Below are 26,664 nucleotides of genomic sequence, written 5' to 3'. Positions count from 1 at the left end.
GGGGAGGATGGGGGGGGGGAAGCATATACTACTCCAAGATATCTAATTACGCCCTTTAATGTTTCCAAAGGATGCAATTCTTGATAAAGACCTTTTTTAGCTGCACATAGAAAGAAACAGTTTATGCTTGGGAAATCTGTCTGTCTTCCTTACGTACTCAATAAATAGACCCAGCCACTGTCCCCTTTTCTCGATGTATGTCATCGCTCTTAACCCCCCTCTACTTCCTACACAGAGATGTCCGTGCGCATGTCTAACCTAGAAAACGATCGCGATGAGCGAGACGACGACAGCCACGAGGATCGCGGAATCAGTGAGTACAATACAGCGCGTTGTTATGCCTAGCGCAGAGCCGCGCATCGGTGACTAATGAGCTGTGTTTCCTGCAGTCAGCAACACCAGGTTCATAGCGGCAGTGATTGAGCGGCATGCGCACAGTCCAGAACGGCGGCGGCGTTACTGGGGAAGATCGGGGACGGAGAGTGATCACGGTAAGGCCGATTTTTTTTTTTTTTTTTTTTTATTAGTATTTCGGTTTTCTTTTTACTTTAATTTACGATTTTACTCCACAGGAGCCAAAGTCACCAACTCCCAAGAGCTAAAGTGACACGTTTTTCCTGCTTAATTTGCATATGCAAATTAGGATCCGTTTGGCGGAATCTTTTGTAAAAGGATATTGTACTGGTCCATACCTAAATTGTGACGTTAAACAGCTTTGTTCCCTTTCACCTACTCTAAAGAAGTTCATAAATAAATATGTAGTTTTGTATTACTTTTTAATCTTTTTATTTTTTTCTATTTCATTAAATGAAATAGGCTACAGCACTATGAGTCCTCAGGAAGACAGCGAGAACCCTCCGTGCAATAACGACCCCCTATCGGCCGGGGTCGACGTTGGGAACCACGATGAGGATCTAGAGCCGGACACCCCCCCTCAGACTGCTGCTCTACTGAGCCATAAATTCCACCACCACTACAGACTGCACCACCCAGCGCTGCATCACAGCCATCACCTGCAGGCGGCCGTCACTGTACATTCTGTGGATGCAGAGTGCTGATGAGCCCTTGGTTGGGGCCTTACTAGCCAATCACACAGACACGAAGTGCCAGGCTGCCATCTTTTCCAGCCAATCGCTGCACAGGATTACAATCGCAAGTGCCTACGGAACTTCGCAATGGGCTGTGCTTTTATCGCCAGATAGTCGAAGGATCTCTCCACTAATTTACCAGGAAACTGGGATGATGCTCTCAACACGAGTGAGATCTGCAACTTTTTTTTCAATTTTTTTTATTTTTTTATTATTATTTTTTTTTTTTTACTAATTGAGCTGGAAAAATATGTAAAACAGATGAAGATATTTCTTTAAAAAAAAATAAAAATATATATTTAAAAAAAGAGAACCAGACTTTACTCATAACGAGTAGAATTGTTAATAGTTTCTTAAAAATGCATCTCACTTTTTAATGAAAGGATTATTTTTCTACTATTTATTGAATTTTTTGAGGACTTATAGACAATGGAATCCTGCACAACCCGATTTTTGTAAGCCTGGTAAGAGAATGACCCTGCAGACCACTGCATGTTTTACTCCATTACCCAACAAAGGATTTTGTAACCTGTGTACAAACATTACACCCGCAGGAGGCGGGATTACTGCTCCCCGGTGATTTTTACAAAACCAGGAATGCGATGTCGAACAATATTGGGAATTATTTTTCCTCAGAAAGAGTGGGTGACTTGTGTTATGTTGCTTATCCAGATGTATATTTGTATTTGAAAGGATGAATGGTGTTACTCTGGAACTTTTAGTACCAGTAAGACGAAGATATCATTTGAAATATTAGGTGTTCACCGGTACCTTCTTGCTGTATTTGTAACCCAATTTTTTATTGTTATATTTTTAAATAGATTTTAACCACTTTTTTCTTTTCTTCTTGCAAGACTGCTTTTTCCTCACAACCACTACGTTGAAACGATTTACCCTCAGGGAGGGTTAGCGCTGGATTACCGTTGGCATCCTGTAGGTTTAAGGGGAAACTGGTGCCCAGGAGAACAGGCCTGTAACCAATCAGTATTAACCAATCAGATTCTAACTACTGTTCAAGTGCAGTTTAGCAAATAAAAACACGCGTTTCATAGGTTCCTGTAGGTTGCAGCACCGTTATTCTGGTGCGCTAGTTTCCAATGACAAGCAGACACTGTCAAAATGTCCATGATAAAATTGTGCTGAGGTGAAAATGAATTGTAATGTCCTGCATTGGTTCCCATGCAGTTTTCATGGGCCTCGTGTGTGGCCCCTGATCCTTTCATACGCCTCCCTGTCAGCCATGTTACTGAAATGTATACGCATCTTAAACCGCAGGATTAAGAAGGGATAACCTTAGGTTTATATCTGACGGAGCTTAGTGTGCACTGCAACAGTCTTTGCTGACATTAGGACTACATCAAAGTGTTACTGAATGGCTAATGCCGATATTGGAACTAGAGGCGGTATTACCAAACAGTAAACGTTGGACATTTTAACCCACAGATTGCAAACATTTATCCAAATGCAATTCATCAAAATTGCAGCAAACCCTTCGTAACGCCCATAAATTTATTATGACGTTGACTTCGGCAGTCTGCAATTAATTCGGAGGGCAGTATATTGCCGTGTTGTGAGAATTTTACCTGTTGGCTGCGTTTTGCAAGTGCAAACTGTCCCACTTTACCCATATATATATATATATATATATATATATATATATATATATATACGGTTTGCTGGCAATGCGCTAGTCCTTACTTCAGTATAAGACTATAATTTGGCGACAACCGTATTCTCCTGTGTTAAGATTCATAGGACTAGGCACAAGGTTTTATTTTTTATACACCGTTTATTATAGCAAATTCAACATTAGACTCAATTCCATATAATTTTATGAACCGGAGTTGTGTCTATTGCGAGAATTTCCTCTCAGAGTCCAGTGTAGGATCGTATCATGTTTTATAAGGGTACCGGTTAAATTTAGTGGACGGCCGGAAAAGTAGATAGCTGGGAGAAGACCGTACAGCGCTGAGCTTGTGATGTCACAGCAATCTTTATACTGTGTATAAAAACTGTAAGTCTGTATATAAGAATGGTTTTGTTGTGAATAATTTGGGGGTTATTATAATTACTTTCATGTCTCTGCAAAATAATTTCCATGTAAGGATCCATAACGTTTCTACAGCCTAAATTTAAATAAAAAGTTATTTGCCAAAATATTGGTATGAACTTGAACTCTGCCTAAACTACTGTGAACCCGCCTGTTTTCTTGTATTTATGTACATTATTTTTCTGCCATTGGTTATAGCGGAAAATGTAAATTTTGACGACCGCTTGGAATTGCGCTGTTTGTTTGTCTAGGGAGCACTAGCCGTCTCAATTTGCGCCTCTCCTCTCCCTAATCGCTGTGTCTCAGTGACTAAAATATTTCTGTTCCTCCCTGGAGCAGCTCCATCACCGGCTATAACTGCTTCATTTTAAGTTCGGGAAGTGAAAAGGTAATTTGTCTTGTAGTAGAGAAAGATAGCGGAAGGAACTGGGTCCCCCGACAGCACTGAGTAGAAGAGCTCTGAGGCTTCTGTAAAAATAAATAAAAATTATGTGGTATTTACTTTGTATGATCAATTATTCAACTTGTATTTTTATAATGTGACCACTGGGGGGAGCTATACTTCTGCACCTGAGACTTGTTAAAGAAGCCATGAGCATAATTAACACTTAGGCCCGTATTCAATTGCAGGCAAAGTCCCGGACTTTCCGCCGTCATCGCTGGTTTTGCCTCTGGAAAAGTATCGTGCTTGTCCCCGCTTTTCTCCCTATTCAATTGCAAAGGACACGAAAACGCGTCTCAGCGAAACTCAAATAGGCGAAAAGTGCTGTCAGATTTGGGGAAATCAGCCTGACACCCCCAAAAAGATGCACTGACATGGGGGATCATTTTGGATACCCCCGAATATCTCCTCTGAAGGTATTTGGGGTGCTGAAATGGTCTCAATAGGTGCCATTTAGCGTCTTTGCACAAGTGGTGAAGAATAGCATGTAGCAGTTTTTATTTTTTGGATAAAATAAGTAGTCCCAGCAAATTTGGGGTACATGAAAATGAGTACAAGCATGCTTAAAAATAGATAAAGTGATGTTTTAAAAAACGCACCTTCTGCAAACAAAACAAACACCTGGGGCATACTTGGGGGACCCCCTGGAGTCTATTTCTACTTCAGGGTCCATAGGGTTCCACAGGATACCTTGGGGTATAGGTGTGACGTCAGTCGCAGGGCACCAAAGAGTTAAGCTTTCAGCCTCCCAGGATGCACTAGGTCCCCCTCCTATACCCCGCCCCCGGGCCAAGGCACCTCAGTTTAGTTTGGTGCCCGGGCCGGAGTCGGGTGCACCTGTTGGAGTGGGGGCTAGAAGAGCCCCTGAAGCTTATTCTTCATGCAGCTGTGGCTGCACAACTGGATGTACAGCATGGACAGTCAGTCCTGACGTCCATGCTGTCTTCCCTACACCCCGCCGGTACCAGAACGCCGGTACTGATCCGGGGATGCTGGTGGGCGTCTGGGGTCACAGCTAGCGGTGACCCCAGATGCTCCGGACCATGGCCGGATTCAAGGGGGACAGAGGTAAGCAGCGGGGTCCCGCGGTGGGTCCCCGCTGATCACATGGTCCTAAGTCCCCAGGCAGGGGGCTCCCTGGGGACTGGCTGCAGCGTGGAGCCAGGCGACCAACCTGCGCTTCCACTACCCCCTGGGACAGCGGACCGCAGCAGAGCGGTAGCGCTGCGGCGTCCCAGGGGTTAAATGCATGCCAGGGGAGCGCGCCTTCCCTGTCTCACAGCCGGCGCCTCCCCCGCTGCACACAGCCCTCTCTGCATGCTGCCGACTGGTCCTGTGGCAGCGCTCCTCCCCCAGGCCAGCCTCCTCTCTGCTCCTCGGCGGCCATCTTCTCCAGAACGCATGGTGAACGCTGCTGGAAGCGCTGGACGGAAGCATCGTGGTCTGGGTCCCCCCGCATACCTCTCCTCCGCTGTGGTCAGGTCTGTGTATGCAGCGCTGTGTCCTACCAGGCCCTGTGTCTGTGTAGTTGAGTGATCAGCGCTGTTAGTGCAGGAATTGTTATTTCTCTGCATTGTATGTGACTGTGCTAGCGCTGCTGCCTGTAATCTTTTCTTCATCTAAACTGTCAGCTTTATTACTGTCCCTGTTCTTTCTGCTAAAGCCCTTGCGGTGCGGTGCTGCAGGGTGGTCTCTCGCCTATTTAATACTTAATTGGTGAGAGAGGTCACATACGTGGTGCCATCATGTCTGAAAGTGATTTTCCCCTCCGGCTACAGTGTACCACGTGCAAAGTACCGTTAGCGGAGGGGGAGGGTAGCGCGGAGGGCCTTTGCCGGCAGTGTTTGTCCATGGCGCGGCCTATTACGGTTACAGCACCGGTACAGGAGCCGCCCTGGGCTTGTTTCGCTCAGGCGTTAACAGCTTTAGTGGGCCAGTTAGCTCCGCAGCCCGCGTTTACTCCGATGGGTTTGTCCCAGCAGTCTGTGGTGTCGTCACCCATGCAGGGGTTCCCACGACAATTGGTGGTACCCCACAGTCTCCCTATTTCCCCGCTCCCGGGTTCTCAGGAGCCAGCGTGGGTTAACTCCCTGACGAGTTCTGTACAGCACTTGTCGGATGTGTTGCAAGGGGAGTCTGTGATGCGGTCTCATAAAAGGCCGGTGGCGTCTCTGTCCGCTCCTTATGAGGATGACGAAGGGACGTCTGATGATGGGGAGATTCTAGATCCTTACGATCAGGAACCTCTCCATACTAAGGACGCTGATGCTAAGTCCAAAGTATATATTCCTGGACTTATTCGGGCGGTCCGCACAGCCTTGGTGATTGAGGACGAAGTTCCCCCAGCGGCTAAATCTAAGTATGCCTTTTTCAAAGATGTGAAGGGCGATGCCACAGTCTTTCCTCTTTCGGGTCAGTTGGTGGACCATTTAGAGGAGGCGTGGAAACAACCTGGCAAAAGATACCAGCCGCAGAGACGCCTGGCGGTGGCTTATCCGTTCGCGGATAATTATTTTGCGAAGTGGGAATCCCCTCCACAGGTGGATTCTCACGTGACCCGTCTTGTCCGTAGTGCCACATTGCCGATGCCATCCATGTCCTCCCTTAAGGATGCTACGGACCGCAAGGTAGAAATCTGCCTGAAGTCCGCTTATTCCCTTGCAGGGGGGGCAGCACGGCCGGCTATGGCCATTTGCTGGGTTGCCAGAGCGATGGAGCGCTGGGCGGATTCATTAGAGGCTTCTTTTGAATCCGACTGTCCGGCCGATCAGGCGGAGTTGATTGGCAATCTCCGTGATTCGGCCACCTACATCAACGAGGCGGCTCTAGACATTAGTACTCTGGTGTCTAGAATTTCTTCAGCAGCGGTAGCTGCTCGTCGCACCTTGTGGCTGAGATCCTGGAAGGCGGACGCAGATTCCAAGAAAGGTCTGGAAGCGTTGCCGTTTACCAGAGAAGTTCTCTTCGGTCCGGATCTGGATAAGATTGTGGCCACGCTGGCGGCAGCCAAATCTGCCTGTCTCCCGTCGGCCGCTGCTCCTTCTGGTTCGGGACCATCGTCCTTTCGGTCATCTAGGGCCCAGGGCAGGCCCAAACCACAGTCGTTTCCTCGACAGGCTGGCCCTAAGAAATCGGTCAAGCCCCGGAAGCAGGCATGGAGTACCAGACGTCCGGCCCCCAAGCCAGATGACAAGCCTGCGGCCTGACGGTCCGGGCCTCCCTTTGGGGGATCCCAGGGTGGGAGGCCGCATGCTACAGTTCGCCCAGTGTTGGTCGACCACTACGACAGACACTTGGGTTCTGGAGGTGGTTTCTCACGGATACGCCCTCTCCTTCCGGCACAGACCCCCGGCTCGCTTCTTCACCACGGGTCTCCCATCAGACCGGAACAAGGCTACGGAGCTGCGGAAGGTATTGCACACTATGCTCCAGGCTGGAGTTATAGTGGCGGTTCCATTCTCCCAGAGGGGCCAGGGTTTCTATTCAAATCTATTTTTGGTACAGAAACCCAATGGGTCATATCGTCCGATTCTCAACCTCAAAGCACTCAACAAGTCTTTGCGGGTCCCGAAGTTTCGGATGGAGACCCTACGGTCCATCATTCTGGCGCTGGAACCTGGGGACTACTTGGTGTCATTGGACATACAGGACGCTTACCTGCATGTCCCTATTCTTTGGCGCCATCAACAGTTCCTCAGGTTCGCAATCAGCTGCGACCACTTCCAGTTTCGGGCGTTACCTTTTGGCCTGGCAACAGCACCACGTGTTTTCACCAAGGTGATGGCGGTCATGGCGGCTTCTCTGCGGCTGCAGGGAGTCCGCATGTTGCCGTATTTGGACGACCTGTTATTGGTGGCAGGATCTCCAGAGCTCCTGTTACGCCACTTGGACCTGACCATTGCACTGCTGCAACGGCACGGCTGGCTAATCAACTGGCAGAAGTCCACTCTAATCCCGTCTCGGAGGATTCTGCATCTTGGAGCCTTATTGGACTCGGGACAGCAAAGGATCTTCGTGACGGAGGACAAGATCTCTGCTTTACAGTCAAGGGTGCGCAGTTGTCTGCACAGCCGCCGGGTGTCCTTACACTCGGCGATGAGGTTACTGGGCTCCATGGTGTCGGTGTTCGACATGGTGGAATACGCCCAGTTTCACTCCAGACCTCTGCAGCACCTGATCCTGTCCAAGTGGAACGGGCTGACTCAGTCTCTGAAGTCCCAGACGATTGTGCTCACCCAGGAGGTTCGCCTGTCCCTTACGTGGTGGTTACAGACGACCCACCTCAACAAGGGACGTCCGTTCTGGGTTCCAAATTGGGTCCTGTTGACAACGGACGCCAGTCTTCGGGGCTGGGGAGCAGTTTCGGGTCCACACTTGTTCCAGGGCAGGTGGACGCCGACAGAAGCGGAGCTTCCAATAAATATCTTGGAACTCTGTGCGGTCTTCAATGCTCTCCAGCAGGCACAGCGGTTTCTCCAGGGTCGCCCGGTGCAGGTCCAGTCGGACAACGCTACCACCGTGGCCTACATAAACAGGCAAGGAGGAACTCGCAGTCGGGCGGCTCTCGTAGAGGTCTCTCGGATCCTGGTTTGGGCGGAGCGCAATCTTCCGGCCATATCAGCGGTCTTCATCCCGGGAGTGCTCAATTGGGAGGCGGACTTTCTAAGTCGCCAGGACGTTCATCCGGGGGAATGGTCCCTGCACCCGGACGTTTTTCAACTACTGGTGGACAGGTGGGGTCTTCCAGAAATCGACCTCATGGCGTCCCGGCACAACAACAAGTTGCCGGTGTACGGGTCTCGCACAAGAGACGAAGGGGCGTCTCTGGTGGATGCTCTGTCCGTCCGGTGGACGTTCCGGTTCGCATACCTGTTCCCTCCGGTCTCCCTTCTTCCACGGGTAATCCGGAAATTCAAACAGGAAGGAGGGACGCTCCTGTTGATAGCTCCCGCGTGGCCCAGACGGCACTGGTTCTCAGACCTTCAGGGTCTGTCCGTGGACATTCCTCTGCGGTTGCCGCTACGACCGGACCTTCTGTCTCAGGGTCCTTGCCTTCACCCGGACCTGACTCGGCTGTCTTTGACGGCGTGGCTGTTGAGACGGCCATGCTGAGGTCCCGGGGGTTTTCCAGCTCTGTGGTGCGTACCATGTTGCGAGCTCGGAAACCGTCTTCCGCGAGGATAAACCATCGCGTGTGGCATACGTTCTTCCAGTGGTGTCGACCGAGAGGTTATGCACCGCGGGAGTTTCGTCTGTCTCGGATTCTCGCCTTCCTGCAAGCGGGACTAGATCATGGGCTTCGCCTTGCTTCTTTGAAGGTACAGGTTTCGGCCCTATCTGTCTGGTTTCACCGTAGGATTGCTACAATCCCGGATGTGCGCACCTTTATGCAGGGTGTTCTCCGCATTCAGCCGCCCTTTGTTCCACCTGTGGCGCCTTGGGATTTGGCTGTGGTCCTGAGGGCTCTCCAAGGACCGCCGTTTGAACCACTGGGCTCAGTGGATCTTAAATGGCTAACAGCTAAGACTGTTTTCCTTCTGGCCATTGCTTCGGCCAGACGTGTTTCTGAGTTAGGGGCTCTTTCTTGTAGACCCCCTTTCTTGGTTTTTTATGGGAACAGGGCAGTGCTCCGCACTCGGCCCGAGTTTCTTCCCAAAGTTGTTTCCCAGTTTCATATTAACGAGGAAATAGTTGTTCCGGCCTTTAACTCACCGGGTCTTTCCGTGGGTGAGGCCTCTTTGGATGTTGTGCGGGCCTTAAGGACTTATGTTGACCGCACTTCTTCGTTTAGGAAGTCGGACGCTTTGTTTGTCCTCTTTGGCTTCCGTAAAAAGGGTTGGCCTGCTTCAAAGCAAACTTTGGCAGCCTGGATCCGTATGGCTATTTCTGAAGCTTAGCTTCATGGAGGCCTACCGGTCCCTCCTTCTCTGAAGGCTCATTCCACTAGGTCTGTGGGTCCTTCGTGGGCAGCTCGACGTGGTGCCTCGGCAGTTCAGATCTGCAAGGCTGCTACGTGGTCTTCTGTCCATACCTTCGTGAGGTATTACAGGTTTGACACCTTCGCCTCTCAGGATGCTTCCTTCGGGCGGCGGATTCTCCTTTCTGCACAGGAGCGTCCCCACCCTTAAAGGATACTGCTTTGGGACATCCCCAAGGTATCCTGTGGATACCCTATGGACCCTGAAGTAGAAAATATGAGATATGGTAAGAACTTACCCTTGTTATCTCTATTTCTACGAAGTCCATAGGGTTCCACAGGACTCCCGCCCTGTCGCACCTGTGCTGCAGATGGGCTTTGCTCTGGTCACCGGTTTTCTGTCTCCCTCTGGTGAGAATGTGATTCTTGTATGTGTCCAGATCTTTGTTCTCTCTCTTCCTTCTCCTCCTCCGGCCTATGGCTTGGTAACTAACTGAGGTGCCTTGGCCCGGGGGCGGGGTATAGGAGGGGGACCTAGTGCATCCTGGGAGGCTGAAAGCTTAACTCTTTGGTGCCCTGCGACTGACGTCACACCTAGACCCCAAGGTATCCTGTGGAACCCTATGGACTTCGTAGAAATAGAGATAACAAGGGTAAGTTCTTACCATATCTCATATTTTCGCTAGTTTTTAAACTTGTTCCATACTTTGTTGTTTTTTTTTCACCCCCAAAACAAAAGTAATTTTTTGGGGTTATCTAAAGTATTTTTCAAACTTTTTTCGACGCACTTTACCTTTGGGGGACTGTCCCATGGCTGCAGGGGTGTTTCCCCAACTTTGCACCCCAAATCCACAATTCTGCACTTTTTTCCGCCTCCATTCAGAGGCGAATCTTTTCCGCTGATTACAAAGCGCTGACTTTTTGCACCAGCGAAAAGTCTTTGCAATTGAATACGGGGATAAGTTCTCACCTGGCGAAATAACCTCACCGGCGAAACTTTGTCACTGGCAATTGAATACGGCCCATAATCTCAGTGTAGGTACCCAAATCCCCTGCCCTCCGAAAGCTGCAAGTGATGATTGACCTCGAAAAGTTTTACTGTTATTTAGGGGTTGTCAGCAGCTCGTGTCGCACATTAATCGGCCCATTGGGGTAGGCTGATTCTGCCCGCACCACCATAGGTCGCAACAAATTCGGCCTTCTGTGTTAGCGTGCGTTGCCGCCAGACCGTACTACGCTTAATTGAATCTGCCCCTAAATCTTGCAAGAAGTTAGAGGACCATAAAATGTTTTTTGCATTCTAATAATACATTACAGCAGTCTCTTATTTTGCTTTTTTCTCCCTGCTCCTTTTCGCAGACCTTAATCTTATTCCTAAAATCCTTTACTCAATTGATTGAGATTTCTGGTTGCATTGTGTAACAAATTAGCCTTGAAAGCAGAACTAGATCTAGAGGGCGTTCTTACTCCGCCATTTCAAAAGAGGACTCGTAATCGTGCCCCAGCTTGTTGTATGCGGTGAGTTACATTGTACAGATGTACAGGTAAGGGAAGATAATGGGGAGGGTAAAAAGTGACGTGGCCAAGGTCCCTAAGAGCAGACACGACTTCGGATCCAGAATTTCTATGACTGCTATTCATGGGTAAACACAAGCACCTTACGGGCAGGACAACCCAAACTGCTGCCGATTCCCTGGGCCCGCTCAGTGTCTGATGTCTGTGCACAGTTTGCTCTCATGGGTTGATTATCATCTCCACCTGGTTCAAAATATTGTATTTCTGTTTTAGGTGATCTGTAAAGTGATCATATTAGGGCAATTTAACTACGAATTTTCTAAAGTCATGTATTTGGTCGGTTTCCCGTTGGTTTTGCCTTTAGTAAATATGTGGTTTTGGTCAGTTTGCAAAAACAACGTAAAATCAACCAAAAACACAAACCTGACCTTTAGTAAATTCACACCTCAATCTCTGGCTTCCTGCTGCCTCCATTCCCCTCCTCACATCATGTCACTGCCCCTGTCACATGCAGCCCTGCCTCACTAACACATCACTCAACTCCTGATATACTCTGTGCTGCTGGGGGACACTGCTCCTTCCACTATATAACCCACAGTCTTTGGCTTCCTGCTGCCTCCATTCCCCTCCTCACATCATGTCACTGCCCCTGTCACATGCAGCCCTGTCCTCACTAACACATCACTCATATCCTGATATACTCTGTGCTGCTGGGGGACCCTGCTCCTTCCACTATATATCTCTGTCTGTGGCTTCTTGCTGCCTCCATTCCCCTCCTCACATCATGTCACTGACCCTGTCACATGCAGCCCTGTCCTCACTAACACATCACTCATATCCTGATATACTCTGTGCTGCTGGGGGACCCTGCTCCTTCCACTATATATCTCTGTCTGTGGCTTCTTGCTGCCTCCACTCCCCTCCTCACATCATGTCACTGCCCCTGTCACATGCAGCCCTGTCCTCACTAACACATCACTCATCTCCTGATATACTCTGTGCTGCTGGGGGACACTGCTCCTTCCACTATATAACCCTCAGTCTGTGGCTTCCTGCTGCCTCCATTCCCCTCCTCACGTCATGTCACTGCCCCTGTCACATGCAGCCCAGTCCTCACTAACAAAACCATACAAGTCCAGCAGAAACATGCCTCCTGAAATACTCTGCGCTAAGTTGTATTGAGATAATCCGACTATTTGTTGTTTTAGCCCCACCAAATCCAAAATAAGTAATTCAGTGTTAAGTAAGCGATAAAGAAAGAATAGATAAAAAGTGTGGGTGTTAGTAATATAAGCAAATTCCCACCTTAGTCACCATTAACAGAGATTTGAACATCTAATAGGAGTTTTGAATCCTGCGGGCAAAAGCACCGACAGTCAACGGTTTTGAAAAGCGCTGCGTAGTGTATAAAGCCCCCCGGGATCTTCTGAGAGACATCGCTGATTACTGATCCAAAGACGGTAACTTTTACCGCAACAAAGATTGTTGCAACATCTCCATCCTTTGCTAAAATAAAAGCACTCCAACTATTTAACCTGTTTTATTTACAGAAATGCTGAATGAATCACATTAATGTTATTTTATGACCATTAACCATATTCTTCATATCTATTGTGTGTCCTAATTTAATGCACAGTAGTGATCCAAGATCAGGCCTGGATTTGTACAGCTCATATACAGTAGATCTATTGTGCTTTTATAAAAAAAAAAACAATTTTTTATTTATCTTTATAAATAATTATTACCTTGTGTGCACTAAAATGTGTCTGGATTACAGTATTTGTATTTTATATGGACAGGATGCAATAGTGCTGGGACTATGGGGAGTTGGGGTAATGGGGGCTGGTGAGATTACTATGGGGAGTTGGGGTAATGGGGGCTGGTGAGATTACTATGGAGAGTTGGGGTAATGGGGGCTGGTGAGATTACTATGGAGAGTTGGGGTAATGGGGGCTGGTGAGATTACTATGGGGATATGGGTAATGGGGGCTGGTGAGATTACTATGGGGAGTTGGGGTAATGAGAGCTGGTGAGATTATTATGGGGAGTTGGGGTAATGGGGGCTGGTGAGATTACTATGGGGAGTTGGGGTAATGGGGGGGGCTGGTGAGATTACTATATGGAGTTGGGGTAATGGGGGGGCTGGTGAGATTACTATGGGGAGTTGGGGTAATGGGGGGGCTGGTGAGATTACTATGGGGAGTTGGGGTAATGAGAGCTGGTGAGATTATTATGGGGAGTTGGGGTAATGGGGGCTGGTGAGATTACTATGGGGAGTTGGGGTAATGAGAGCTGGTGAGATTATTATGGGGAGTTGGGGTAATGGGGGCTGGTGAGATTACTATGGGGAGTTGGGGTAATGGGGGGGGCTGGTGAGATTACTATATGGAGTTGGGGTAATGGGGGGGCTGGTGAGATTACTATGGGGAGTTGGGGTAATGGGGGGGCTGGTGAGATTACTATGGGGAGTTGGGGTAATGGGGGGGCTGGTGAGATTACTATTGGGAGTTGGGGTAATGGGGGGGCTGGTGAGATTACTATATGGAGTTGGGGTAATGGGGGGGCTGGTGAGATTACTATGGGGAGTTGGGGTAATGGGGGGGCTGGTGAGATTACTATGGGGAGTTGGGGTAATGGGGGGGCTGGTGAGATTACTATGGGGAGTTGGGGTAATGGGGGGGCTGGTGAGATTACTATTGGGAGTTGGGGTAATGGGGGCTGGTGAGATTACTATGGGGAGTTAGGGTAATTGGGGCTGGTGAGATTACTATGGGGAGTTGGGGTAATGGGGGCTGGTGAGATTACTATGGGGAGTTGGGGTAATGGGGGCTGGTGAGATTACTACGAGGAGTTGGGGTAGTGGGGGCTGGTGAGATTACTATGGGGAGTTGGGGTAATGGGGGCTGGTGAGATTACAATGGGGAGTTGGTAATGGGAGCTGGTGAGATTACTATGGGGAGTTGGGGTAATGGGGGCTGGTGAGATTACTATGGGGAGTTGGGCTAATGGGGGCTGGTGAGATTACTACGGGGAGTTGGTAATGGGAGCTGGTGAGATTACTATGGGGAGTTGGGGTAATGGGGGCTGGTGAGATTGCTATGGGGAGTTGGGGTAATGGGGGCTGGTGAGATTACTATGGGGAGTTGGGGTAATGAGGGCTGGTGAGATTACTATGGGGAGTTGGGATAATGGAAGCTGGTGAGATTATTATGGGGAGTTGGGGTAATGGGGGCTGGTCAGATTACTATGGGGAGTTGGGGTAATGGGGGCTGGTGAGATTACTATGGGGAGTTGGGGTAATGGGGGCTGGTGAGATTACTATGGGGAGTTGGGGTAATGGGGGCTGGTGTGATTATTCTGGCCTGATTACGGCAATAGTCACTGAATAACCCGCAGTCTTCTTTCATTATCTAGCAACATGTCAGTCTAGACATTAACGTTGTACCGTGACATAACTTATTTATTCATACATTACTTATAGACAAAGAGGAGTAAGAGAAACACTAGGTAAGACTAGGCATGGCCGTGCAGATGTCTGTGTAGATAAACCTGCTTTAGGATCCCATGGGTCTGTAATTCTAGTTTTATGTTATGATAAAGTTTATGGTAAGATTTACATTTTGTTATATGTAATAATCGGGGCCGTTTCTAGGAGCGGGAGACCAGTGCAATCACATGGAGCGCCTCTGCCCAGGCCCTGTCAGTCACTCACACAGACTGGAGCAGAGGCAGCAGCGACCGCTCCCCTGCGCTCCTTCTCTCCCAGGCTGTCCGTCCCGCGCCCACCCACTCACCACATGATGCGGCTGCGTTGTGATGTCACGCTGAGCAGCCGCGCAGAGAATCCCGGCCAGGTGCCATTCACACCCGCCCGACTCCTCTGACTGCCTGCCCGACTCACTGCCCTCCCATCCATTCACCCACCCAAAGGATGCCCGCCTCCACATGCTGCAGCTCTGCTCAGTCCCAGCGGCCAGCCTATGCGATAGCAGGTAAGTAGTTTTATTTTCTTATGTGGGGAGCAATGTGTTTTTTTTCTCCCGTGGGGGTACACAGGACTGATGGTGTGCCCTAGAACAGGAATCGGGGAAACAGCAGTTGGTTTTGCTGTCCATAATCCTATGGTTATGTCATTCAGTCATAAGATAAGGTAGTCTTTTCATTTGAGGCCACGCCCCTTATTGCGAGGTCACACCCCCTTCCAGACGGGGGCGCGCACACGTTTAACGTTTGGTGCTATTGTTGGGGGGCGGGACGGGACCATTTTGTCTGTTCGCACTGGGAGCCTAAGCCCCTAGAAAAGGCCCTGGTAATAATTAGACTGGAAACAAAGTGTATTTGACCACAAGACCTTACAACAGTCAGGAATTGTCCATGCACTTTACAAGCATTATCTGGACTGTGGGGCCTATTTGGCATAAAATATTTGCAGCATATTCCCCAAAATATGGGGGGTACGTGCAAATAATGAGAGTTATGGTAGACTAACCTTTGCTAACTCTTTTTCTTCGAGGTTCATAGGGTCCACAGGGATACCATGGGGTATGTAGTTGGTGTAATCCATTGCACCAAACAGCTACAGCTTTCAAGCTCCCAGTATGCACAGGACCTCCTACCTATATACCCCGCCCCCAGCCACAGGCATTCAATTTGTAAACAAGGCTAACGGCAATAGAAAGAAGTACAATGTACACAAGGAACACACTAAAAAAACGAAGAGGGAATCAGTGACAAAAATGAAAAGAACAGATCTCAACTGAGGCTAGGTGCGTCAGGGTGGGTGCCCTGTGGACCCTATGATTCTCGAAGTAAAAGAGTTAACAAAGGTAAGTCTACCATAACTCTTATTTTCTTATTCAGGTTTCTTAGGGTCCACACGGATACCATGGGGATGTCCTAAAGCAGTTCCCTTAAGGGTGGGGAGGCTCCTGAGCAGAGAGGAGAATCCGCAGCCCAAAGGAAGCATCCTGGGTGGCAAAAGTATCAAATGCATAGAATTTGATTAAAGTCTGGACTGAAGACCAAGTCGCCGCCTTGCATAACTGTTCTGCAGAGGCGCCATGTCTAAACGCCCACGATGGTCCCACAGACCGAGTAGAATGTGCTGTCACCATGTTCAGAACAGGGATATCAGCCTGAGTATACATATGAGAAATAGTCATACGCAGCCACCGAGCCAGAGTCTGCTTGTTAGCTGGCCAGCCTCGCTTATGAATGCCATATAGCCCAAAAAATGCATCCGACTTCCTGATGGAACTGGTACGATCCACTTGGGTACGAAAAGCTCGAACCACATCCAGTGAAGCTTCACCTACAGAAGGGCCAGAAGATTGATAGGCTGGGACTACCATTTCTTCATTCATAAGGAAACGGAATACCACTTTTGGAAGGTAACCCGCCCTTGTATGGAGGACAGCTCTCTTCTGGCCAAAAATCAAAAATGGAGAGCGGCATGAAAGCGCTGCCAAATCAGAAACTCTGCCAGCTGAGCAGATAGCGAGGAGAACAAGCGTCTTCGCTGTCAACCATTTGAGGTCCTCTGCATCTAAGGGTTCAAAGGGGGGAGCCTGCAGTGCCCTGAGAACCAATGATAAATCACATGGTGCCACCGGAGGGACAAACGGAGGTTGCAGACGGAGAACACCCTGAAAATTTTTTCTAATATCTGCCAGAGGGGCAATCTTGCGCTGGAACCAAGCTGACAATGCAGAAACCTGAACTCTCAAGGTAGCCAGCTGAAGACATAAATCTAATCCAGCCTGAAGAAAAGCAAGAACTCGGGAGACCCTGAAAACCTTAGGGTCTCATTTTCTGTGGGAACACCAATGAAAAATTGAATGCCAAATCCTGTGATAGATGTGGCCTGAAGCAGGCTTCCTTGCCCTAAGCATCGTCTGGATCACGGAAGTAGAAAAAACCTTTGGCCTTTAAGATGGAAGACTCAAGAGCCAGCCAAGGCATTTCCGGATATAGGTTAGGGACCCTGCTCTAGCAAATCCCGCCGTAGAGGAAATGGAAGTGGACTGTCTATGGATAGATATGTCAGATCGATGAACCAATGTCTCCTGGGCCAGGCAGGAGTTATTAGTATTATCCTGCCGCCTTCTTGCTTGAAGTTTCTGATTACCCTTGGGAGGAGAGAGATAGGAGGAAACAGGTATGCCGACCGAAGTCCCACCTCATCGCCAGAGTGTCCACGAAGGTGGCTGAGAGCTCCCATGTTCTGGACCCGTACCTGGGGACCTTGTGGTTGTGACGTGATGCCATGAGGTCTACCTCCAGTAGTCCCCACTTGTCCACCAGGAGCTGAAAGACGTCCGGATGAAGAGACCACTCTCCAGCGTGTATGTCCTGATTTAGAAAGTCCGCTTCCCAGATTCCTGGGATGAATATTGCAGAGATTGTTGGAAGATGGTGTTCTGCCCAAACCAGAATGTTTGCCACTTCCCTCATGGCTGCTGGACTTCGTGTGCCTCCCCGATGGTTGCCTGAGCTGTCCATGTTCCCTGAAAGGTGTGATGACCTGTCACCGCGCCCATCCTCGCAGACTTGCATCCGTGGTGAGGAGTACCCAATCTGGGATCCATAAAGGGCGACTCTTGTTTAAATGAGTCAACTGCGAGGGAGAGCCGAACCTGTGTCGAGATGCGGATCGTTTGAGACCTTATCCAATTATACTGACCATCCCAATGAGACAGAATCCATTGTTGCAGGGACCGGGAATGGAACTGAGCATATGCCACCATGACGAAGGTAGATACTATAGACATTTGCAAGTGAAATAATTAGCTCCACCTGTGAATCTTTTAAAAAGTGTCAGTGAGTAATGAATACACATGTGCACCTGCTGGGTGACCTGGAAAACATGACCTGTGTGTGGGGTCCTGAGGACCGAGTTTGAGAACCCCCTGCTCTAACCCATATACATAAAGTAGTTGGTGGTTAGAAAAAACAAAAAATCTTTATCAACAAAAAAAAGTTTATCATATTTCACATAAAATGCATATAATATATTTACAAAAGGGCATTAAAATCAACTACCTAAACACATACGTTTTTGGTAGGATCTACATGCATATAAATATATTTGCAAATAGGAACTAAATCGCAGTTACATTGGTAGGATACAAGTACATACATACAAATATACTTACAAATTGGCACTGAACCAACTTATACAACTATAAAAGTTGGTAGGATTCCTGTGCTATATATACCTTGCCATAGGAGAAAGGTATACTCAGAGAGCGACCAAATCTCCCCTCAGCAAATACTCAATTGCAGCTGAGCATCTCCAACTAATTAGGAGAGAGGGGGGTTGGCAGCTCAGTCTTCACAAGTAAAAGTAAAGTGCAATTTAACCCCTACACACCTGGAAGGTTAAGAGTAAAAATGAAGCAATAGCAGTGATAGTTATAACAAACAAAAATATAACTTGCATGAACTCCTGTTTCCCTTTATGCTTACAATATATAAGTACAATGGTAACAATGCACTTTTTTAGCTGGTGTACTGGATTTGGTGAAGTAGCTGTCCTATACCAGGAGGCACACAAACCATCTTATATGGAATCCTTAGCCGGCAGGCCTGCTGAACAGGATTTACATGATACCAGCGCAGGAGGCTCAACCTCCATTGCAGGTACTGGGGAGGTGGCTGTTTACAACAGACAACACACAAACCATCTTGCACAAAATCCTGCTCTGTATCACAGGTATAAGGTATAAATGCAATGTGACAGTCTTCACAAGTAAATCTGAAAAGACAAATGAAAAACCCCACACCACTGTACAGAGGGATGAGGAGAAACACAGTGATAGATATATCTGACAGTTTAGAAATAAAAGGCAGTCTCAATGCAACAGCTAGCTTTAAAGTCACATACAATGCGTATATAAATTCAAATGCAAATGGGCTCTGAATCAACTGATCAAACCCCTGGGGGCTTGGTAGGAGATAGCGCACGATATACCGCAGAGGCATACAGGGAGACTGACCCACATCTCTGAGAACCAACAGCTTTCAGCAGAGCACCATAGGCGGACTGTGAGCGTCTCAATACACGGGGTCGTCAGAGATAGCAAACCAGACGCGGGAACCCACACAGGAAGTTGCATCTGGGTTGGGGAAGGAGCGGCCGGGGGAGCGCATATCTCCCCTAAGCTGCGTTAACGACACGGGTATGCTGGCCTCACAGTAGTAGACGCTGCTAGTGCGTCTACTACCCATCCCGGCGTCAGAAGATAAGGCCCGGGCGGTCTTAGTGAGGATGCGGCTCGTGGGCCCTCACTAGCAGCAGCCTCCGGTGCGTCTGCTACACCGGAAGCCAGCACTGTAGCGCACGATTCCGCGACAACGAGGAATCGCCTTACTTTGTCATCTTGGATCCGGTTGCAGTCCGGGCCCCAGCGTCGCTGCTCGCTAAGCTTCACTGTGACCCACCGAAATCCCTAGGGCCCGTTGCAGGAGCTGGCGTTTCGCCATCAGCATAGGTAGTAGGAGTCATAGTACATGCGTTCTATTTGGACGCCTAGTACTACTCAACCCAATAGTATAAAAAACTAAGGTAAATCAAAAAATAAAAAGCCTGGGAGTGCGTAAGCAGTTCTGCTGTTATAACCGGTGCGTCTGGATACTTCCCGTGCACCAAACAAAAAAACTGAATGCTGGGGGCGGGGTATATAGGGAGGAGGTCCTGTGCATGCTGGGAGCTTGAAAGCTGTAGCTGTTTGGTGCAATGGATTACTTCAACTACATACCCCAAGGTATCCCTGTGTACCCTATGAAACCCGAAGAAATTAATATCCCCCTAGACATACTATGGAGGGATCGTAGCACCTATCTCTGGTAGCCGCTGCGGTCTCTCCAGTTTAGTACACAAATGCAGCCCCCATAAGTTTGTATGAGGTCTGCGGTGCTTCTGGAATTACCAACGCTACCTCCAGATGGCGCTGTCCTATAGTAGAGAACTAAAAAAATCATCAGAATTCGCCAGCAAAGGACCAGAAAAAAAAAAGGTTTCTCGTCCTACATACAGTAATAGCAATGCAGAGACCTCGGTTACATATATTTGCAAACATATGGTAAGTCACCGAGCCACACCAAGGCGTCTCTCTTTTGGTGGTCCTAATGCTACATCATAATAGCACCCACTTTGGGTCATACATTTATGTATTTTATTATGCTACATGATACTAGCGCCCATCATTTATATATTTCTAAATTGAGAGGCACCCCTCGATGGCGCTATAAGGATCAGCATACCCTCCAACTACAGATCCCGTACCTGCCTCTCAGAATGGCAGTAGCTCAAATCAATTTTGGCCCATCACAGGTGCTTAATTGAATCTATATACATATACACACACACACAATCCCACACATTTTATGCAGAATAACTATATAGGAGGCTTTTCTGTGCCACCTCTGCTTTTGTCTGTGCGAAAAGTCAACAATCAACAAGTTCCTGGAACACTGTGGGGGTGTGTGTGTGTGTTTAGGTGTAATGTAGATTTAGCTTTATTGCTTCTCTGCCTTTTACTAAGATCAAGTGTACATCTGCCGCTACCCATTTATAGGCGCCCCAATGGGGTGAGGCAGCGTCACCTGGTCCTCTGGCTGCGGGGGGACAAGGTGCACTGAATCTGACGGCCTAATACACAAACCATGCAGTTTTTTTTTTGCTTTGCGGGTAAAATGCTGTTCAGGTAGGGGCGTATTTATAATGGGTGCAGGGTGTGCGGGGCACAGGCCCCCTGGGTCCAGGGGGGGGGCCCGCACCGCACACCCTGCACCCATATTATACTTCTCCGGAGTCCCACTTCAGCACCATTGTCAGCACTGTAAAAATGCCTGGAAAATGGCCGCCGCAGACATTTTCCCAGTGACCTGCACATGCACTATATGCTCTGGGCACACTCTAGTGCGGCGCTGCCCTCAGTGCACTGCCGGACTGAGAGGAGGGGGCCTGTGATGGAGACTGCACACGGGCCCCCTCCTCTCTTGAAACGCCCCTGCGTCCAGGGGAGGTGGGTGTGAACGATGGTTACCCATGTCATGAAGGTTTTTAAGATAAGGACCAGGGCCCTGTGAAGTAATTTTTTGTCAGTACCAGGGATCAGGGCTAACCCTAACCTTGGCAGCAAAGGAGTGCCCAAATATCCTATCTCCCTGAGGTTCCTGAGGTGGCAGAGCAGTGAAAGGTCCGAGGCTCAGTGCCCCTCACTCACCACCATGGTGCAATGAGGCAAATCATGGCATTGTACAGATCAGTTTGCCCGTGATGACTCAGAGGCTCGTTCGACAAAAAGACATTAATACACTGGAAATAAAATTCAGAGAAGGGCTAATAAAATGGGGCACGGGCGCCATAACCACGCTGGTAGGGCAGACGTGGAGCTGAATGTACAGCTTTTAGAGTAGAGGGCAGAAGAAGTTATAAGATGGGCAAATGTGAGCGGTTCGGGTTTTGCAAAATGGCAATTTTATATAAGGCGGAACCCTGGCGGGCTGTGCCTTTATATAATGCCCCTGGCAAAATGGCAATGTTATATAAGGCGGAATCCTGGTGGGCTGTGCCTTTATATAATGCCCCTGGCAAAATGGTTAACAATTATACATTTTGTGAAATCATGCACCTTTTTACATTTACCTGTTAGAAACATTTCAATATATCAAAAGGATTAAAGTTCAGGAAGTCACTATATGTAAAAATACAAAAATTATTAATTTTTTATAAATTACAGGGATAACACTTTTTGTTTTCATATAATTTTAATTGCAAAACGACAGACAGTCTCTCCTATCATTTGTGATGGGGACCCCCTAGTGCAAAAGAATTCATGAATGAATGAGACAAACTTGGCTATTTATAAAAAAAAAAAAGGAAAATTGGATTAATATTTTCTGCATTCAAAGTTTATGGATCAAATGCAATAGCCCACGATTTGCGGGAGCAGGAATGATTCTGGTGTGATTGCCATTAGATTTAAAGAGGCAATTAGTTTAAAAGCAAAATCAGGTTGGTTTTCCCTTTTAAACGAATTGACACTTTTAATCTAGTGGCTATCTGCAAATAGTGTACTGAGTGGTGGTCACTGGGATGATCTCTGTACTGTGTAGCAGTCACTGGGTTTCTGTATGTATTGTGTAGACGTCAATGGAATGCCCTATGTACTGTATGGCAGTAACTAGAATGCCCTCTGTACTGTATGTAGGTCACATGGATATCCTTTGTGTTTCTATAGTGGTCAGATATATGCTCTCTGTACTGTATAGCAGTCACTGTGATGCTCCCTTTACTGTGTGACAGTCACTGGGATGTTCTCTTTATTGAATATTTGTCGCTAGAATGGTAGACCGAGGCAATGTTTCTAGGTAAAACTTCCCAAACCCAACTATTACCACTTCAGAGCTAATCCTATGAACTCCCAGCTATTGAATTATTTGGTACCACAAACATAGCCAATTTGTGTGCTCCAATACCTGGTGTGCTGATTCCATCTGCTTGGTTTTTACCGTGACCTACTGTGGCTTGGATAAGGTTGTCAATTGTAGGTTCTACAAGTGATGGTTGATCGCTTCTATGCATTGCCCGTGACCCAACGATGGTTCGTATGTACAAACCCCCACCACTGGTGTAAACCATCAAACATTGCCACTAGACCATTCACTATAAGCATTGTATGGCAATACATGTCACGACCAGGGTATTTCAGCATGGCGCTAGGCGGGTGTTACCTGTGAGGTCATTGTGGCGCGGGCTGTCTGGTGTCTGGCGGGGGGCTTTGGCTGCGCGCGTTGTTGTGCGGGCCTGTTGTCACTCTGCGCTGGTAAGGCCTAGCGGCGTCTCCGTTCCGTTTGGCATGGGCGCCGCCATCTTGCCTTCTGGCCATGTGATGCGGCTGGCCAATCCTGGAGAGTCACATGTTCCCTCCAGCCAGTAACAGCACGACATGGAGTATTTAGGAAGGGTCAGTGCATTTCTTCTTTGCCAGTGCAACGTGTATCTCAGCCTAGCTGAGAGGGAGTTCTCTGTGCTTATCCTGTTCCTGTGAATTCGCTGTCTGCCAGTCTGCCTGTCAGCTCCTAGCTTCCGCTGGACTGCCCCGCTTCCTCCATCACCCTTGCCCATACCTGAGTGCCTGAGCCTGCTGACATCCTGCTCATTTGCCTTAGTTCACTACCTGCATACCTGGCTATTATTTTCCTGCATCACTACCTGCATACCTGGTTGATTATTTTCAGTCTCACTACCTGCACACCTGGACAGCTCTAATTGTTTCTACTTGGATATTAACCCATTACATAAGGATAAGGCATCTAAGTATAGGAAGAGAAGACATTGTATCAGTTTGGAAAACTGACTATATACAATATTAGTCACTGCATTGTTTGATACAATTTACTACTTCCTTCTAGGAGCTGATGAAGGCATTTAACCTTAAGAAATAATTATTTGCAACATAAATTACAGAATAAACTATAATAAGTAATGAACCACTGTGCTACTAAACACTGATTATATTGAAATAATGACAAATTGATAACGGTTTTGTTTTGCATATTTTATTGTACACATCTATTTTCATCTCTTTTGCACAATTCTATCTTTTTAATTTCACCATCTTAGCAAATTTAATAGTGTAAGATTTTAATGCATACCTATTAAAAATATTACATTTTAAATTACCAACGTGGGTCCCAGAGCACCCATTAAAGCTACTTACTTTCCTTCTTTGTATATGTGATTTCTATAATGTTTAAGTAGTGGATAGCACCTCAGCAAGCTTTACTTATTCTGTTGATACAGATGAATTGATTAATAGCTAATTGGAGAGAGGACAAATGAAACTGTAAACTATTAATTACAAAATAGATGGCTGGTGCAGGATTGGTGATCTATTTGTAACTACTGTCTTTCTAACTATGCCTACAGTTTATTTGGTCCCATCTACATGAAACCAAATGTCTCCAGGTCCATTTTAACTTCAAAACCCTCACCGTTTTGAATATTTGTATGGGTAAGTGAACTTCAGCTATAATCATTGTAATCAGAAAAGCTTTGTGACTGAAGCCTTGGACTATGGATGTCTGGAATATTACTAGAGGAGGTCTGCAAGTTTAATAAACAATGACCATCTCTTTGTGAATTTCGCCAGGATAGATGAGGTTAGCAGCACATTTTAAACAGCGTGGAGACCATTTTCATGCAATAAACAGCATTAATACAATTTTTCAGTATTTTGGACCATTCGTGTTTTGGTGACCTTGTGCCCAGAAAGAGCAAAGATTCCACTAACTCTCCAATCAGCCACCTACCGGTCCCTATATATATACCTTCACAAGACTCTACCAACTAAGGGCGGTATTCAATTAATTTTGCAACGGCGAGAAAGTTTTGCCTGCCTGACTGTTTCGTCACCTTCTCGTGTTTTGGACACGAAAACTTAGTACGCGCTCCTGATTTACTCCGTATTCAATTGCCAATCAGGCGAAAACGGGAACCGGCGAATGTGAAACTGGCGAAAAGTGCAGGTTGAATTGGAGGAATCACTCTGTACCCCAGAAAAAGATGGTCTGACTTCGGAAATCATTATGGTAGTTTAGCATTAGCCCTAATTGAACTAGTTAGGGTACTTACTGGTGGTAATTGCTTGCTATTAGCGTCTTGGTAAAAGTGGTGAAGAATGGCATAAAGCAGTATTTTGTGGTAAAAATAAGTAGTCCTGTCAAATTTTGGGTGCTCGAAAATGGGTACTAGCATATTTTAATGTCTCTAAAGTGAACTTTTAGAAAAAGTAAAATTCCTCCGTCGTACAAGCATCCGCAATCCCAAAAACACTTGGCCCTTTCTTAGGGCACCCCCAGAAGCTTATTTTGCTAGTTTTTGAAGTTGTCACCCCCCCCCACACACTTTTTTCATTTTCTCCCCAAATTTCAAATGCGTTTTTTGGGGTGTTCCTGGAAATTTTTTCTTTTTTTTGGTGAATTGTTCTTTAGGAAGGTGTACCAAGGGTTCTGAGTAGTTTCCCAACATCTGCACCCCAAAATATGCTGCTGGGTGAGGGTTGAAGGAGCCAAAGCTTTTGACCTGTAAATTCTGTTTTCTTGTCGAGGTGGCACTAGGGATCTCGTCTCTTATTAATGTAGTGTTTGCAGTTTTTTCTCTCTGCTTTCACATAAAGCACGAGGGGGTTGAGATGTGTTGTGGGACAGAAGGGGGACTAATTATAGATGTTTTTCCTGTTTTGCCCTAAGGGTATGGCCTGCATGTCTCCCTAGCGTGTTACCATTGAGTTCCTGAAGGAAACAATATTTACAGAACAAATTTCTATATTCAATATTTTTTTATTGAGACCAAAAAAAAAAATTCTGATACAAACATGTAATCCGAATACATTCAGTAACACAGTATACAGCATTACAGAAATTAGCATATCATCAAATAACTACACAAATCACAATCAGTAAGTTATAATAGAACAGTCATTTGTCAGATGAATTGTAACATAAGACATATCAAAAGAAATAATCTCAATTCAGAGTTTCCATATTCATAGAATAGTGAGATACAACAGATATAAATGTTATAACAGTTTTGAAGGTATTTCTACATATAGAGAATTCTCGTGTATTTTATGGGGAGAGGGGAACGGGGCACAGAAGTGGGAGGGCAGAAGGGGTACAGACATGGGGAGAGGGTATGAGGGGGCACAGGAGAGCAGAAGGGGTACAGACATGGGGAGAGGGTATGAGGGGGCACAGGAGAGCACAAGAGGTACAGACATGGGGAGAGGGTATGAGGGGGCACAGGAGAGCACAAGAGGTACAGACATGGGGAGAGGGTAGCGGGGCACAGAAGTGGGAGGGCAGAGTGCACAGGAGAGCAGAAGGGGTACAGACATGGGGAGAGGGTATGAGGAGGCACAGGAGAGCAGAAGGGGTACAGACATAGGGAGAGGGTATGAGGGGGCACAGGAGAGCACAAGAGGTACAGACTTGGGGAGAGGGTAGCGGGGCACAGAAGTGGGAGGGCAGAGTGCACAGGAGAGCAGAAGGGGTACAGACATGGGGAGAGGGTATGAGGAGGCACAGGAGAGCAGAAGGGGTACAGACATGGGGAGAGGGTATGAGGGGGCACAGGAGAGCAGAAGGGGTACAGACATGGGGAGAGGGTATGAGGGGGCACAGGAGAGCACAAGAGGTACAGACATGGGGAGAGGGTAGCGGGGCACAGAAGTGGGAGGGCAGAGTGCACAGGAGAGCAGAAGGGGTACAGTCATGGGGAGAGGGTATGAAGGCACAGGAGAGCAGAAGGGGTACAGACATGGGGAGAGGGTAGCGGGGCACAGAAGTGGGAGGGCAGAGTGCACAGGAGAGCAGAAGGGGTACAGACATGGGGAGAGGGTATGAGGGGGCACAGGAGAGCAGAAGGGGTACAGACATGGGGAGAGGGTATGAGGGGGCACAGGAGAGCAGAAGGGGTACAGACATGGGGAGAGGGTATGAGGGGGCACAGGAGAACAGAAGGGGTACAGACATGGGGAGAGGGTATGAGGGGGCACAGGAGAACAGAAGGGGTACAGACATGGGGAGAGGGTATGAGGGGGCACAGGAGAGCAGAAGGGGTACAGACATGGGGAGAGGGGAA

At 47.7% G+C, this 26,664-nt stretch overlaps 1 protein-coding gene across 2 annotated transcripts in view; it reads left to right on the top strand.

Annotated features, from left to right (window-relative positions):
- CACHD1 (cache domain containing 1) overlaps positions 1-3,587 on the top strand; it is a 150,175-nt gene extending 146,588 nt beyond the window's left edge. For both annotated transcript variants that reach the window (XM_088447835.1, XM_088447836.1), the window contains 3 exons: positions 236-313; positions 390-491; positions 817-3,587. In XM_088447835.1, the coding sequence (XP_088303961.1) occupies positions 236-313; positions 390-491; positions 817-1,058 (422 nt within the window). In that variant the 3' untranslated portion in view covers positions 1,059-3,587. The remainder of the gene's footprint in view (positions 1-235; positions 314-389; positions 492-816) is intronic.
- The last annotated feature ends 23,077 nt before the right edge of the window (positions 3,588-26,664 follow it).

Source organism: Taudactylus pleione, unplaced genomic scaffold, assembly GCF_031769625.1.
Source record: "Taudactylus pleione unplaced genomic scaffold, aTauple2 ptg000442l, whole genome shotgun sequence".
Classification (NCBI taxonomy): Eukaryota; Metazoa; Chordata; class Amphibia; order Anura; family Myobatrachidae; genus Taudactylus; species Taudactylus pleione.
Note: the sequence above shows the minus strand (reverse complement) of the source record. Positions and strands in the feature narration are given on the sequence as shown.